The 16,656-nt window shown below is 44.9% G+C and overlaps 1 protein-coding gene across 3 annotated transcripts; it reads left to right on the top strand.

Annotated features, from left to right (window-relative positions):
* Window positions 1-942: 942 nt before the first annotated feature.
* On the top strand, window positions 943-15,849 carry CFAP20 (cilia and flagella associated protein 20). 3 transcript variants are annotated; one of them, XM_049864514.1, is made up of 6 exons: window positions 943-1,274; window positions 12,838-12,917; window positions 13,593-13,704; window positions 14,305-14,493; window positions 14,842-14,952; window positions 15,409-15,849. In XM_049864514.1, exons 1-6 carry the CDS (start codon window positions 1,191-1,193, stop codon window positions 15,412-15,414), a joined length of 582 nt encoding a protein of 193 aa, XP_049720471.1. In that variant the 5' UTR covers window positions 943-1,190; the 3' UTR covers window positions 15,415-15,849. The 3 variants fall into 3 exon arrangements, with proteins under 3 accessions (XP_049720471.1, XP_049720472.1, XP_049720470.1); XM_049864515.1 differs by having other exon boundaries at window positions 15,107-15,849; XM_049864513.1 differs by having other exon boundaries at window positions 14,842-15,849.
* The last annotated feature ends 807 nt before the right edge of the window (window positions 15,850-16,656 follow it).

Here is a 16,656-nt window from a genome sequence, read left to right as displayed (position 1 = left end):
TCCATCCCATTGAGGGTCTTCCTCTTTTTCACTGACCCTCTAGTTTACTAAGCACAATACTCGTTAAAAAAAAAAAAAAAAAAAAAAAGCCAAACCCAGTGTCGTGGAGTCGATCCCACTCATAGGGACCCTATAGGATAGAGTAGAACTGCGCCATAGAGTTTCTAAAAAGCGCCTGGCGGATTCCAACTACCATTTGGTTAAAAGCCGTAGCACTTAACCACTACCCCACCAGGGTTTTTGCAATACTAGTTAGCTGGCTTTAATTTATCCTGTATACAGCCAACAAGCATTTATTTGGCACTTGCTGTTAACCAAAATGTCGGCAGTACAAATTCACCAGCCGCTGCTTGGAAACCCTATGGGGGCAGTTTTACTCTGTCCTATGAGTCGGAATCGACTCGACGGCAGTGGGTTTTTTTGTTTGTTTGTTTGTTTATAGGGTTATAGTGTCACTATGCATAGGAACCGACTACACGGCACATAACAACAATAAGAACAACAACAACAACAGCACACTAAGTAAGCCTCAGGGGAAGCAAGAGCCACATCCCGGATCTCTGTCTGGTTTTTTTTTTTTTTTTTTTTCCCCATTCTAACTCCTCCTCACCCCCAGGGGCGGAGCCTGGCTTTCGCGCCCCTCCTTCCCCGCCACGTTGCCATGACATCACGCAAGGACCAACCAACAACAGATTCTATAATCGTGTATCCTCTGTTCCCTTCCGCCTTCTAAAAGCTGCTCTGTAGACGATAGGAAAAATAGTCCCTTGGCAACGGAGTTCTTTTCACTAGGGGGCGGAACTAGGGCGGGTCTTAAGGGCGGAAGTCCATGAGTCCTGTGGCGGGATTGGGCCCTGTGCTCCCGGGGGATGGGCTCAAGTGGGCGGAGGGATTCACTTTATGTGGAGCTTCCGCTCCGCGCCTCCATTTAAGGTGTGAAGAGTAGCGCGAGCGGTAGTTGCTGTGGTTTCTGTTCAGAGGTGTCTTAGTTTTCTTGGGTCCTGAAGCTCGTGGACTTAGCACCCCGCGTTCAAGTCCAACTATCGGTGGCTGCCGATCGGGACGTAGGAGCGCAGCGTCTCTTCTCCAGATCAGGGCCAGCCCCCTGCTTTGCCCTCGCCACTCGGTGCCCGTATCTACTCCGGGCCTAAGTCGGCGCCGGCGCGGCTAAAGAGAAGGCCGCCGGCGAGATGTTCAAAAACACCTTCCAGAGCGGCTTCCTCTCCATCCTCTACAGCATCGGCAGCAAGCCTCTGCAGATTTGGGACAAAAAGGTCAGGGGCTTGGGGCGCAGAGGCCGCGGGCCTGGGGCCTCGTTCCGGAGGTCCGCAAGGGTTGTTTGTGTCAAGTGGGGGCCTGGAGAAGGCCAGGCGGTCGCTGTTGTGCCCCTTCCCCCGGCCTGGCGTGACTGGGCGCGAGGTAGGGGCGTTGTGTAAGCGTCGTGCACGTTGGGTGCATTTGGGGGTGGGCGTGGCTGGGGTTCAAGCGTCCTGGGGCTACGGTGTGGTTAGGACAGCGGCCCCTCACCTGAAACGTGACTTGGTTAGTCAGTTCCTCAGAGCCTCGATTTCCCATTTATGTAGTGAGATTGATGACATGAAATACATAAACTTATATGAGGGAGCTTTGGGGACGTCCAGATGAAAGGAACTGCTGTCCACTGATTGCACAATATTTACTGATCTCCTTTTTTGTGCCAGGCACTGTGTTGGGCACTAGACACAGAGCCTTTGTGTCAGAACGCACGGGCCAAGCCAGTATGTTTGGGTTTCATTCATTTGCCTCTTGTTTCCATTGATCCCAAACAAGTCAGAATTCAGCGGCCTTTGGCACCTGCTCCATGTTCACTGTAACTTGGGGTCTGAACTGTGCCTTTTGTGCTTGCTTTCTCCAACAGAAATGCAAAATGGCGCCTCTGAAGGCTTGTCTGGACTAAAACTCAGAGCCTGGTACAAACCTCATTGTCTTAATTCAGGCATCACTCGATGATACTTTCACTGGACCCAGGAGATGACCATGTCCATGTTTTGGACGTGTTGAGGGGCGGGGGTGTGTGCATCTGTCTATGAGTTGGTTGCATTTTATTACTTTAGTGTTTTGTTTCTCATGTAAATTCCCAGACAGCTGTATTCTTTTAAAAAACTGTAAGTTCAGGTAGCCACTTTCATATGGTAGGGGGGTGATTTAAGAAATATCCTTGGCACTGGTCACTTTGGCGGAATATTCAGAGAGGTGTGGTATGCTCAGTGGTGTTTTATAAAGATTGGTGTGGACTAGGAGCCTTGGTTGTGCAGTGGTTAAGCGCTTGGCTGCTAACCAAAAGGTTGATGGTTCAAACCCACCAGCCGCTGCACTGGAGGAAGATGTAGTAGTCTGCTTGCATAAAGATTACAGCCTTGGAAACCCTATGGGGCAGTTCTACTCTGTCTTACAGGGTCTCTAGGAGTTGGAATCAACTCAACAGCAATAGGTTTGGTTTTTGGATGGGGACTAATCAAAATAATCAGAGTTTATTGGTAATGAAAGTTTGGATTTCATCTCAGAATGACTCCCTGGCTTCCCTTATCCAAAGATGAGAGTTTTGGACCACGTAGAGAACGTGGACAGCCTTCTTGTGTCCGTCACCACTAGGGAATTCTGTGTTCTGGGAGCACCTTTGAGGGTGATGTGTTCATGATTTCATTTTCGTAAGAGAGTAGAAAGATCTGTATGTAATGAGTTTGTTCCTTTTCATATGTGAGAAATTTGAGCAATCTTGTCTTCCACAATGATTCTGTCCACAAGTTAGAGCTAATGCCAAGAGTATTACATAGGAAAGCAATTCCTTAATTTTCATCTGTATTACTGAGGTTTTCAGGGCCATGGTTTTGTTCACATTGGATTAAAGCACTGTAAACTGAAAAATTGCACCTCTACAAAGGAACCCCAAAAACCAAAAAAAACTAAACCCAGTGCTGTCGAGTTGATTCCAACTCACAGCAACCCTATAGGACGGAGTAGAACTGCCCCATAGAGTTTCCAAGGAGCACCTGGCGGATTTGAACTGACGAGCCTTTGGTTAGCAGCCGTAGCACTTAACCACTATGCCGCCAGGGTTTCCACAGGAACCCCGGGGTGGGTATAATACCTGGGAACTTTGTAAGGATGATGGCTTGGCAGTGGTCACTTAGTTACAGGCCCTTAGTTGACTTGGAGAGAGTTGCCCTTTTGTGCCAGTGTGGTAATTGAATTTGGAAACTGAATTGTAACAAAGTATCAAAAGTAGTTGAAACAGAATGGGACCTGTCCTAGGAGAAATTTTCAGAGCAGGTAAGAGAATTTACGAACCCGGAAACAATTCCAGTAGTCAGGAGGCCTCAGCACTTGTATTCGGTGAAACTTTTGTCAGAGTTGCCCATTTTAACCCTCATAGGCTTGATCTTCTGTTTCATTTTCAAACGCAGCTTTTTGACTAGCCGACATGTTTACACATGGAATATAGAAGCAAAGTAACCATGGTGCACTGTGTCCCTTAACAATGCCACTAGAGGTCGGATGGTACCGTGATGACATAAACACACATGAAAACATTGTTAGATCCCCCATCAGGGCTACATGGAATAAACTAAACAGACGTTTTGGCAAAGGAAACCTTTAGAAGAGCTTTTGTTTTAACCCAAATCCTCATAATAGTAAAAGTTACTTAAATGTTTCTACTCTTATTTAGACTCGATTAAAAGTGTTTAGCGTGAAAATTTTTCCCCGTAGGACAAAGGAAGAAAAGTGAAAGTTCGGGGGCATCCAACAGGCTTTGTTGTATGTGTGCTTTCTTATAAATATAAAATTCTGAGAAAGTGTTGGGAATTCAGTCCAGTTGGGGAAACACTGGGAATCGATACACTTATCAAAGATTTACTGAGCAACAGCTAAGTGACAGGCATTGCGTTGACTTAGGGAGATAAGTAGTTAGAGAAGACATTTTCCCTGTTCTCAGTGAATAAGGCAAAGTTGTAGAAAGGACAAGATTTGGTGTGGGAAGAGGACTGTCTACATTTATCTAGACATGATTCTGACCTTTGCCAGTAGGTACATATTAACCATGGTACCTTTTTTTTTAAGTTATTATTTTGATTTCACTTCCTTTTTTTAGTTATTATTTTGGTTTCACAAAACTTTGGTATTTTCCTTCCTGAGTTTACGGAGAGAGGATTTCTGTTACTTGGTTTCAGTAAAGAAAAATCTTGAAAAATTAGGTGTGACTTATTCTCCACACTTACCTCACCAGGTTCCCCTCCCCCTTAGCACTGTCGTCCTTCTGAATTGAAAGAAGTCCTATTCTCTCCCACCTTTAAGCTTTTGTACCCACTGTTCCCACAGTGAGGGACCCACCCCTCAGCCCCCACCCCCCCGTCCACCTTTCCATTAGTTTCTAGGTCACAGTTCAAAGGCACTTCCTCAGAGAGACCTTCCTTGACTCTGCAACCTAAGTTAATTCATATGTTGTGTGCCATCTTGTTGATTCCAACTCATAATGGGCCTATAAGACAGAGTAGAACCGCCCCGTAGGGTTTCCTGTTGTTGTTGTTAGGTGCCGTCCGTCAGTCGTGAATCACAGTGACCCTATGTACAACAAAACGAAACACTGCCCGGCCCTGTGCCATCCTCAGAATTGCTACTATGTTTGAGCCCATTGTTGCAGCCACTGTGTCAATTCATCTCTTTGAGGGTCTTCCTCTTTTTCACTGACTGTACCTTACCAAGCATGATGTCCTTCACCAGGGACTGGTCCCTCCTGATAACATATCTGTCTTAGCTATCTAGTGCTGCTATAACAGAAATACCACAGATGGATGGCTTTAACAAACAGATTTATTCTCTCACAGCCTAAGAGGCTAGAAGTCTGAATTCAGGGCATCAGCTCCAGGAGAAGCTTTCTGTCTCTGTTGGCTCGGGGGGAAGGTCCTTGTCATCAATCTTCCCCTGGGTCTAGGAGTTTCACAGTGCAGGAACCCTGGGTCCAAAGGATACACGCTGCTACTGTGTCTTCTTTCTTGGTGGTATGAGGTCCCTCTCTTCTTTCCTTGATTCTTTTATATCTCAAAAGAAATTGACTCAAGATACAACCTAATCCTGTAGATTGAGTCTTGCCTCATTATCACAACTCCCTCTAATCCTGTCTCATTAACATCATAGAGGTTACGATTTACAACGCATGGGATAATCACATCAGATCACAAAGTGGTGGACAACCACACAATATTGGGAATTGTGGCTTGGCCAAGCTGACATTTTTGGGGGACACAATTCAATCTATAACATTACACCCTTTGGCCTCCAAAAATTCATGTCCTTGCTGTATGAAAAACACATTCATCCCATCATATCTCAAAAGTTTTAAATCAACTCCAAGTGCAAATTCCATCCTGGAGCAAAATTCCTCTTTATTTGTGAAATCTAGAATACAATTTACCTGCCTCCTGAGTACAGTGGTGGAACAGGCACAAGGTAGACATTTCCATTACAAATAGGAGAAATTGGAGGGAAAGAAGGGATAACAGGCACCAAGCAAGTCCAAAACCTAGCAGAACATATTACATTAGCTCTCAAGGCTTGAAAACAATCCTCTGTTATCTGAGACCATCTATGCAATGACCCTGCCTTCCAGACTCTCGGTGTTGGCTATGCTTTCTGGACCCTGGGTAAAGGCCCCTTGGCCCTGGGTGTCAGCTCCGCCTTCTGGGCCCACTGGGACAGTAACTCTGCTCCCTTGTCTTTGGGCGGCCCTATTCTCCTAGTCTGTCTGGCCACCCTACCCCCTTGGCTCTGACAGGCCCCGTCCTTCTGCCTCTTGGGCTGCCAGCCCTGCCCCCTCAGCATTGGGAGTCGGATCCAGCCCCATCCCACTAGCACTCATGAATGGCGGCTGCACACTCCAGAACCTCATCGGTGAAGAAAGATCTGATTCTTTGAAATTTAGGAGGCTGAGTCCCCACCCTTTGAGACGCAGCAGGCCATGGTTCCACCCTTTTGAGACTGAAGCACCTTCTGCTTCCTCATTCCTTGGCCTCTTGCCCCCTTGGCCCCTCCACTTCTGGCTCTTCTTTCTTGGTGGTATGAGGTCCTTCTCCTCTCTGCATGGTTCTCTCTTTTATATCTCAAAAGGGATTGACTCAAGATACAACCTAATCCTAGATTGAGTCCTGCCTTATTAATATAACTACCTCTAATCCTGCCTCATTAGCATTATAGAGGTTAGGATTTACAATATATAGGGCAACCACACAGTACTGGGAATTATGGCCTAGCCAAGCTGACACAGGTTTTGGGGGGACACAATTCAATCCATAACAGTGTTCAAAGTACATGAGATGAAGTCTCACCTTTCTATCCTCGCTTCCAAGGAACACTCTGGTTGTACTTCTTCCATGACAGACTTGTTCGTTCTTTTGGCAGTCCATGGTATATTCAATATTTGTTGCCAACACCATAATTCAAAGGCTTCAATTCTTCTTTGGTCTTCCTTACTCATTGTCCAGCTTTAGCATGCATATGAGGCACTTGAAAATATCATGGCTTGGGTCAGGTCATCTTAGCCCTCAAAGTAACATCTTTGCTTTTTAACACTTAAAGAGGTCTTTTGCAGCAGATTTGCCCAATGCAGTGTGTTGTCTGATTTCTTGACTGCTCCTCCCATGGGCATTAATTGTGGATCCAAGTAAAATGAAATCCTTGACAACTTCGATGTTTTCTCGATTTATCATGATTTTGCTTATCAGCCCAGTTTTGAGGATTTTTATGTTGAGGTATAATCCATACTGAAGGCTGTAGCCTTTGATCTTCCACGATAAGTACTTCAGGTCCTCTTCACTTTCAGCAAGCAAGGTTGTGTCATCTGCATAACACGGGTTGTTAATGAGTCTTTCTCCAATCATGATGCTTCATTCCTCTTCATATAGTCCAGTTTCTCGGATTATTTGCTCAGCATACAGATTGAATAAGTATAATGAAAGGATACAACCCTGACACACCTTTCCTGATTTTAAACCATGCATTGTCCCCTTGTATTGTCCGAATGATTGCTTCTTGGTCTATGTACAGGCTCTGCATGAGCACAATTAAAAAGTATCCTGAAATTTCCATTCTTTACAATGTTATCCATAATTTGTTATGATCCACACAGTTGCATGCCTTTGCATAGTTGATAAAACATAGGCAAACATCTTTCTGGTGTTCTCTGCTTTCAGCCAAGACCCATCTGACATCAGCAATGATATCTCTCGTTCTACATCCTCTTCTGAATCCGGCTTGAATTTCAGGCAGTTCCCTGTCAGTGTACTTCTGCAACTGTTTTTGAATTATATTCAGCAAAATTTTACTTGTGTGTGATGTTAACAATACTGTTGGATAATTTCTGCATTCCTTTGGATCATCTTTCTTTGGAATGGGCACGTATAGATCTCTTTCAGTCTGTTGGCCAGGTAGCTGTCTGCCAAATTTCTTGGCATAGATGAATGGGCACCTCCAGCCCTCCATTAGTTTGTTGAAACGTCTCAGTTGGTATGCCGTCAATTCCTGGAGCCTTGTTTATATGTAATCTTTATGCAAGCAGATCACCAGGTCTTTTCTCCCAAGGAATGGATGGTGGGTTCAAACCACTGACCTTTCAGTTAGCAGTCTTGTGCTTAACCGCCTGGGCTCCTTGTTAATTTATATACACTCGTAGAACCTCTCTTTTCTTTTCATTATAGCTTCACGCTTGAAATTAGCTTCTTAAGATCTGTATTCCAGACTAGACTGTTAGCTTCCTGAGGATAGAGATCTTTGTAAATTTGTAAGCCAAGAGTTTAAGAAGAAGTTAGGGTTTTCTTTCATGTTCCCTTAACTTCTGGGACCAGAAAATTTTTCATTTATTCAAGGACTCTTGTGTTTAATATAAGCATTGTTCTGGTTTGTAAGGAAAGTACCATGAGGTTCTATTCCCACTCATGCCTATGTAAAACGATTTTCAGTCGTTAGTGAAAATATTATCCTAAACATCCACAAGAAGAGGGTGTGACTTTATGAAAGCTTCTCTTTCTTTCACCTTGTCTTGCAGTTGCTGCTGCTTCTCCCCATTCCCAAACTAAGTCTTAGAACCAAAGTCTTGCTTGTTGTTGTTGTTGGATAGTTAGGTTACCATTCCCTGTTCCTAACTTTAAAACTGAACAAAGTCCTTCTCCAGAAAAGAAGTTCCCACATCCAAACTTTAAATTAGCCGACCATGGTACATGTTAAACTGATACAATTCCCAGTGGTAGAATTGAGTACACTGAGGGATAACACTTGGACTGAAGATAGTAAAACTTTTTTTCAGGCTTTCCCTGGGTCCGTCAGACTGAGGGCGTTCTTCATGCTTCTGACTTTCACTGTAATTGGGTGAAGGCACGGGTTTAGTTAACACTTGTGCTGTCACCGTGTGGTTAGGAAGAGGCTGGTTGGAAATGCACACAATGGTCCTCACCTCAGGGGTTGGCTGTAAATGCCCAGAGTTGCCTGTCTGCTGTCTGGGTAGTCCCTGTGGGTGCAGGAGGCCAGGCGCCTGCAAAGCCTGGGCCGAAGAGTCGGAGCTATGCCCGGCTCGCCCCACAGAGGTCTCCCTCTGCCTGTTGTCTGAATTGGAGCCCAGCCCCAAACCCAGGGTAGAAACTTGCCTGCAGGAATGGACAGCTCTAATGGCTTAATGTAAATTGGAACATGTGTCATTAAGACTAGGATGCCAGATGGCTGAGGGTTCAGTTGTCTGCCAGGATAGAGCCAGAAAAATGAAAGTGGGGGGAGGGAGAGAATGGATACAATTCATGTTATTTTTAAAGCACTCTTAGAAATATAGAACCGGGGCCGTCTTCCTCCCTTTTTTTTTCCGCTCGACTTGACCCTCCTCTCTGGGGCTTACATTGAGGGGGAAAAGAAAATAAGTGTTCTTTATCAGTTGCCCCGGCAACCATGGAAACTCTGGGAGAGTGATTGCAGGAAGGGCTTGAAGGTTCCCTTCTTGGTGTCTGCAGAGGCTGAGAACTGCTCTGATCTGTAATTGCCAGCAGCCTGGGTTCTGAAGCGCCTGGGTCCCCCCAGCTCATGGTGGGAGGGATGAGGTTGATAAACCAGATAATATAAGATTGGCTTTAACTTATTTTTGCTGGAGGAACAAAATATTCCTAGGTCACACTTTGATGGTGGGAATGTGTCATGAAATAAAAAAGAATTAGCAACTCAAAAACAATTGGTGAATCTAAATCTTTCTGATTGGAAAGTAGAATAAAATCTGCATCCACCATGAGCAGTAAAAGCTGACCGGTTCGTTTTATCTTTGTGTCAAAGCCAGGCCTGCCCAGTGACCTCTGAACTGGAAGGAGCTCAGGAAAGGAAGTTAGTGCTTTCCGAGGGCGTGTGTCTTGTTGTAAGTGTTTGTCACTACCTGGATGAGGAGGGGGGTTGCTTCCTGGAAGACCTTTATAACCCAGATTGTCAGGTTGGGAGGACTTGCTCCAAATTGCCTGCTCCTCCCTCGCCCCTTTCATCTTAGTTTAGAGCCTAGAGAAGGAGCTTTGGGAAGTTTCTCACCCTCTAAGTACTCGTACCATTTGCCTTCAAGTCAATTACAACTCAAAGCCACCCCGTATGTGTCAGAGTAGAACTATGCTCCATAGGGTTTTCAATGGCTGATTTTTCTAAAGTGGATCACCAGGCCTTTCTTCTGAGGCACCTCCGGGTAAACTTGGACCCCTAACCTTTCTGTTAGCAGCTGATTGAATTAACCATTTGTACCACCAAGGGACTCCCTAGGTCCTTAAATGCTCATATTTCTGATTAACTGCCTCCCTCCCCCAACCCTGCTCTTTTCTTCCAGTGAGTTTGTATTTGCAGCCCTTTGAATAAGGTAGAAAAATCATAATTCATTAACATCTCAATTTAATTTGATTTCAGAGCTCTGGCAACTTTTGATATGGGAATACTTGTTTTCTTTTTTAGGGGTAGAACTCTCCCCTTGGGCTCTATTTACTTTCTCTCTTGGAGCTTGTCTCACCACCAACCGGGTTAAAGCTCTCGAGACCGATGGACGTTTCTTTAAAGAAAGCTGTCTTTTTTCCCCTCCAGGTTCTCTTGTTTTATGGGCTACGTTAACTCATTTTGTAAGAGTTAAATTTGTGAGCTTGGTTGAAAGAAATCGTCTCTTTAGGAAGTTATTCAAAGTCCAGCTAAAAATTAGCAAGCCTTTGGGGCAGAAGTGTAGGAATACTGCAGAGTGTGTTCTGGCTTCCCATCCGTTGGTGCGCAGCGTAAGGCATTGTTTTCTTCTGTAAAGACCTGAATATGTCAGATTTGCTGGGGCCGTCCAGTGAAGTCATCTGCTCTAAACTTGGAGGTGGGCAGAAGGCAAATTCCCTAGTATTTTCTCCCTGTAAGATCTGGCTGGGCTCACTGGAACTGAGGAGGCCTCTGTTGACTCTGGACAGAGACTTCTGGAGATAAAAGAGTTGAGGCCACACTTTTCTGAAGTGTTGATAAATAGCAACATGTTGCCTTTTAGCAAGAGTAGCCCTGTGCTCCTAATTTCTTCTTAATCCTTTCAATGTAACCATTTGTTTGATCTTTGCATTATGTACCTTTTTAAGAAAGAATAAAGTTATTGAGGATAATTAGTGGTATGTTTTAAAATTAGTGTTTTGCATCTTGTTGGAATACTGCCAGCTCTTATCAGCATGGCTAGATCACATTATCTGGACATAATTTCTTGGTTAATTCTTTTCTTCATTAGCAAGTCTGACCAATTTTCTATGGCAGCTGTGGGCCAGAGAGTATAGGAGACAGATTGCCACTTTGGTTGGGAGCATTTATATGGGGAACGAGGTGGGCAGCATTGGCATGCTCAGCACAGATCCAAGCCTTTGTGCTCTTAATCTCCCTTGGAAAGAGGCCCAGAATTCAAAGCAGGAGGTCATTGGATGTCGCCAGCTTTGTTTGAGAAGCACTTCAATGTGACGTTTGTGTCTTGAGAACCCAAGAAATGCTACATGGGCAGAGATCGGGGGCCCATCTAGCCCAGCATTCTGTCTTTGACAGTGGGTACCAAAGGATGTTTTGTGGGAAAGCACAGTTGCAATTGCCCTTCATGGTTACCGGGCTTTGCGATATACCCCAATATCTCTGGCTTACTATAATAGTCCGTGTTATCCAGGAATTTAAAAAAAATCCTCCTTGAACCTATTCATATGTGCCAACTCCTAGGGTGACAAATTCCAGAAGTCAGCAAATATTTGAATGCTTAGTTTGTGTCTAGCATAGTACTGAGCATTGTAGAAGATACAAAAGATGCTTCATATGTGGCCCCTACACTTGAGCTCGTAGTTTTTGAGGAGACAATTCTCATTTGCAGCTTGTAGAAAAAGGTAGGCAGTGTTATCACATGTCACCTGAGGAACGCCGAGCATATCTTAAGCAGATCAGACTCAGTAACACAGCTCACAGAGACAGATGTCTAAAGACAGAAATGCCATACTATTAATAATCTATGTTGAAAAACACAACTTTTGGACTCCACAGTGTTGTCTTCCTTCTTGCAAATCTAATGAAGAACCACATCATAATCGGAAGGCTGATTAGTGAGCCAAGGGGAGCTTTAGTCAGGGTAATTGACTTGACAGCCCAACACAGCCATTTCCCTGTACCTCGAGAAGAACTGGTGGTACAGTGGTTAAGAGCTCGGGAGCTAATCAAAAGGTTAGCAGTTGGAATCCACCAGCCACTCCTTGGAAATCCTATGGGGTGGTTCTACTCTGTCCTGTAGGGTCACTTGGAATCAGAATCGACTCGATGGCAATGGGTTCGGTGGACAGAGAAGACGCTTCCCGTTCTATCTCCTGGTTGATCTTTTTAATCGTTAATCTGTTCAGGCCCTAACAGTCCAGCCCTGCCCTGAAATTGCCTTTGCATATCTGTCCATATTAGGTGTGTAAGAGTTTAATGCTGGAAGATAACTGTTCTTTCCTAAATATTTTGAGGGGAGGAATCTGGATTGAATGTGGAACCATGGGATTCCTGCACGTGCAGTCAACAGCACAATGTGGTGTAGGATGAAGTGCTAAATGACGTGGTCTAGACTACACGAGCCAGAGAGGCGAGAGCTCGGCGTGGGCTGGGAAGGCTGAAGAAGGCTTCTGTGTGTGGCACAGATGGGACTTGAATTCATACTTGAAGAAGTAGGAACTTAGGGAAAGAAGATGAGAAAGCATGAAGTAGGAGTAAATCCGGGGGAGTAATGCTTTTGCTTTTGGTTGCCACTCCCCTTCCCAGTGACACTCAGCATTTTGTTGACCTTTCTGACCAAAAGAGTATTTGAGGCAGCATGGGGTCATGGAAAGGCTGCCTGCGGATCCTGACTCTCCTTAGGATCTGTCTGTTGCACTCTCTAGGTCTCAGTGTCCACATCTGTACGTGGAAACAATGCCACCTTCCTTGTGATTTCTGTTGTTGGTGTGGGATTAAGAGAGGGGATACAGATGAGTGTTCTTACTGCGTGGTAAGCACTCAGTAAATAGTAGTTGAATCTGAATTGAGTTGATTTCTTCAGGAAGAAATTTATCCTGATTTACAGCTTGCCGGATTACTTGAGATTCCCATGGTGGTGATGGGACCCTATCTAAAGTAATGGCTTGGCTTACTTGCTTGCAATAAGTTTCAACATACCGTGTCACAGACTTCCGTGTTATGCCCATTGGGCTACTCTGGTTTTCCTTGAATTGTCTTATTCAGCCTTCAGAGTCTTTACAGGGTTGCCTCCAAAGATTTCAGTACTGACCAATCTGATTTTCTTCTTTGCAGGTACGGAATGGCCACATCAAAAGGATCACTGATAATGACATCCAGTCCCTGGTACTAGAGATTGAAGGGACAAATGTCAGGTAGGCTGCCCATGCTCTCAGAGACATTGTACACCAGGGAGGCAAGACATCAGAGTGGTTAATGTCACAGCTTCAGGGTCAGACTGTCTGGTGTAAATAAATTCCAGCTCTACTACTTAGAGCTTACCTTGGGCAAGGTACTTAATCCCCTGGACCTTAGTTTCCTTGTATGTAAAGTAGGGATAATAACAGTGCTTCTTCCTGAGAGAGTTACTGTGAAGATTAAGTAAGTGAATGTGTACAGAGCACACAGTAAGCGCTATGGAAGTATTAGCTATTATTAATACTTAACCAGGGTGGGGCGGGTTGCAAGTATCATTCTGAAGTCATGGTCCAGTAGGTAGGTGGCCAGTGTGGTTTTCAGTGCCACTATGATCTTAGTTTTGAGTTTCTGTCATTTGGTAGTTCTTTTGGGGAATTGAAGCCTTCTCCCACTGGAAGAACTTCCCAAGAGCCACTTGGTCTGACTTTGTTTTTCAGATAGTATATGTTGTCGTCTAGTCCTGTACAAAGCGATTCTGCTTCTGAGCTCAGCGTTATTTTAAAACATCAGCTAACTTAAGGGTTGAGGGACTCATCGGATCTTTTAGATGTGCCTGCCATGTGTTATTGTTGTGTGTACCACACAGGAAAAAAGACAAGTAGTTTGTTCATTGGTATTTCCTCTTTATGCAGCACCACGTATATCACATGTCCTGCAGACCCGAAGAAGACGCTGGGAATTAAACTGCCCTTCCTTGTCATGATTATCAAAAACCTAAAGAAATATTTTACCTTTGAAGTACAGGTAGGTGTGTGCACATGAACATTTGGCTGTACCAGAGAGAGATTCTTTCCTCTTATAGGAAATAGTGGCCCCAGGAAAGTGTCTTTGTCCTGTTGTATGTATCCTTTTCTGCCTCTACTGGTAGTTTAATGCAGCTCTTGTTATTACGATTCCAACTTGACATTGGTGATCAGACTTTAATGCCAGGGTTTTAAAGAAGTAGTAACCACCTAGGACATCTGGTCAATAGCTGCAGGATTTCAAAGCTTAAAGGTTAGAATAGCGTCCATCTGGGGAGTAGTTGTTTAATACTACTCCCCAAATTGTTGGTCTCTGTTTTAGTATTTTTTGTTTTCCAAAGGGAAGAACTCCTATGAAGTTATTCCATGGTCTGAGAGCCACCTCATATGTCATAAGCAGCTGGTGTTATCTTGGCAACAAATAAGATAAACTTGCTACTTCGGTGCCATCTGTGTCCAGTATGACCTGTATCTGGACTGTTTATTCTCCCGTGGGTCTCGGCTTTGGGAAACTGGGCTGTGTGAGTTCAGGTCCTTGTCTTACCAAGGGTGTGTGCTTCTTCAGGACTGAGTTAACGTGGCTCTTTTCTCTGTCTCACAGGTACTAGATGACAAGAATGTGCGTCGGCGGTTTCGGGCAAGTAACTACCAGAGCACTACCCGGGTCAAACCGTTCATCTGTACCATGCCCATGCGGCTGGACGATGGCTGGAACCAGATTCAGTTCAACCTGTCAGACTTCACGCGGAGGGCGTATGGCACAAATTACATCGAGACCCTCAGGGTGCAGGTACCAGCTGCTTTTCCGGAGGGAGCCTCAAATAGGCGAGGGAGGCTATGCTCTGTCTGATATTGCCTTGTGGCCCTTGTGACACCTGTGTGTGAGTTTCTGGCTAAAGGTCCCAAATCAGCGTCAGAGGGCTTTAGCCTTGAAGGGATTCGGGAAATATTCAGGAGTCTGCTGAGATACACTGGGAGAATGCAGCAAACACTCCTTCTTGCCAGAATCTCCCCGAGTCCGGCTGAGGAGATGCTGAAGAGACGGAGCTTTGCCCACAGCATGAGAGGGTCTCCAGGAGAATCAGGAAGAGGAAAGGCGGTAATGTTTAGCTTCTCAAAATAAGTCTTGCATCCACAGATCCATGCGAACTGTCGCATCCGACGGGTTTACTTCTCAGACAGACTCTACTCAGAAGACGAACTGCCGGCAGAGTTCAAACTGTATCTCCCAGTTCAAAACAAGGCAAAGGTGAGCTGACCTGTCTAGTGGAAGGCCAGGCAGTGAGTTGGGCAGAGTGGACTTCTGGAGAGTAGTGTCTAAGAGTTCAACTGCAGAGTATGTCTGTGCTGAGGCTTTGGAGTACCTTTATATTGTAAGATCATGAGTCTTCTTCTACCATCAGGAATGATCCGGTGAAGCGTTTAGTTACTGCCCTCCTCACCTCCACAAGGTGGCCTTGCCTCTCCTGAGGGCACCCTGCTGCTTCCTGCTCAGAGGCCCTGTTTGAAGAAGATCCTCCATCTGAACTTCTTTACCCCAAGCACCAGTCCCCTGTAACACGTGGCGGTGCTGCCACGCCTGCCTGCTGATGTTTGTGCATTCCCCCAGCCCAGGTCTGCTCAAGTGTCACCAGAGGCAGGGCACCAGTGACAGTGACTGTCTCTTTTCTAATAAACAGAAGCCTTTCCTCTTTTTTCCCTCTAGCAATAACTGGAATGCAACCCGAGGGATAGACCCTGGCCACGACTCTTCATTTAAAAAGGAAACTATCTGGAGGACAATGCAGAAAACAGAAATATTTATATTAGTTCACTGTGCTGTGGTTCTTTTATCTTCTACTTTGTGTCCGTTGTCATGGACCCCAGTGACCCTGCCAGGACTCCATAATTGCCTTGTAAGTACAGTGGGGGATAAGCCGTCCTTTGAGTGACACATGAATGCTGGCATTTCTCCTGCTGCGTGCCCCAGGGACTGGGGAAATGCATCCACCAAGCACTTACAGAATTAAAGATGTCCCATTAGACAGTTTCAGACCAATCTGTCTTTCTATGGTGTGTTCTTTCTTTTCTATATTATCTAATACGTGTATTATATGCTGTGTAATACTCATAATCTGGAGATGAATAAAATGTTATATCCTTGGTTTGTAAATTTGTTCCTGTTGTGTGTCTTTTTCAATGGTGACATTTCTCCTTCCTTCATGTTATGAAAATGGAACTATCTCCAAAGGACATCCCGTAGATTCGTGCTGTGGGATAATTCGTGATGAGCATTTAAAGAGCCAGACACATACACGTAGATACTGATTTGGAACAACTTCCAAGATAAGCTAAGTGGAAGAAATGTGAACAGTGTGTGACCAGTAGAATCAGCTTCCTAGGGATTAGGTCCTAAACTGAGTTTAAGACAAAAATGGCAGATCCAAATTGCCCTTAAACACCTTAAGAAAATCAAACCCACTGCCTTCAAGTTGATTCTCACTCATAGTAACCCCATAGGGTTTCCAAAGCTGTAGATCTCTGCAGAGATGTACCTTAGGCAGGTGCCATATGGAGGCCCACACGTCCTTGTAATAATCAGCACATCTAGGGTCCCCCTACCTTAGGGTCGCTATGAGTCGGGATCGACTTGATGGCAGCGGGTTCGGTTTTTTTGGTTCCCAGCTTTGGAACAGACCACCATTGCCTTATGAAAGTACTCCAGATGAAGCACTTGCCTTGAGTTTAGGGACTTAGGAAAAAATGTTTCTTTAAACCCTAGAATAACATGAGGGAGCCGAAACTTTACATCGCTTTTTCCATTCACGTTTGTTTACTCTGGGGCACGTGCTTGTTTGGTGGAATGATCCTGGCACCTTTTTTTTTGCCAAGCACAAATCGTTAAATTTGTAAAAGTTAAACACTTGGCGTGATACAGCTGTATTGTATGTAACATTTCTGGAGGGAAAGCAAT

This window comes from Elephas maximus, chromosome 21 (genome assembly GCF_024166365.1).
Source record: "Elephas maximus indicus isolate mEleMax1 chromosome 21, mEleMax1 primary haplotype, whole genome shotgun sequence".
NCBI lineage: Eukaryota > Metazoa > Chordata > Mammalia > Proboscidea > Elephantidae > Elephas > Elephas maximus.
The sequence above is the reverse complement of the archived record's forward strand: the minus strand, read 5'-3'. Positions and strand labels throughout refer to the sequence as shown.

Excerpts from the sequence above, each read along its gene's own strand:
- CFAP20 (XM_049864513.1), top strand. The coding sequence starts at position 1,191 with ATGTTCAAAAACACCTTCCAGAGCGGCTTCCTCTCCATCCTCTACAGC. Across the intron at positions 12,918-13,592 it reads ATTGAAGGGACAAATGTCAG|CACCACGTATATCACATGTC; the intron begins GTAGGCTGCCCA and ends CTCTTTATGCAG. Across the intron at positions 14,494-14,841 it reads TCGAGACCCTCAGGGTGCAG|ATCCATGCGAACTGTCGCAT; the intron begins GTACCAGCTGCT and ends TTGCATCCACAG.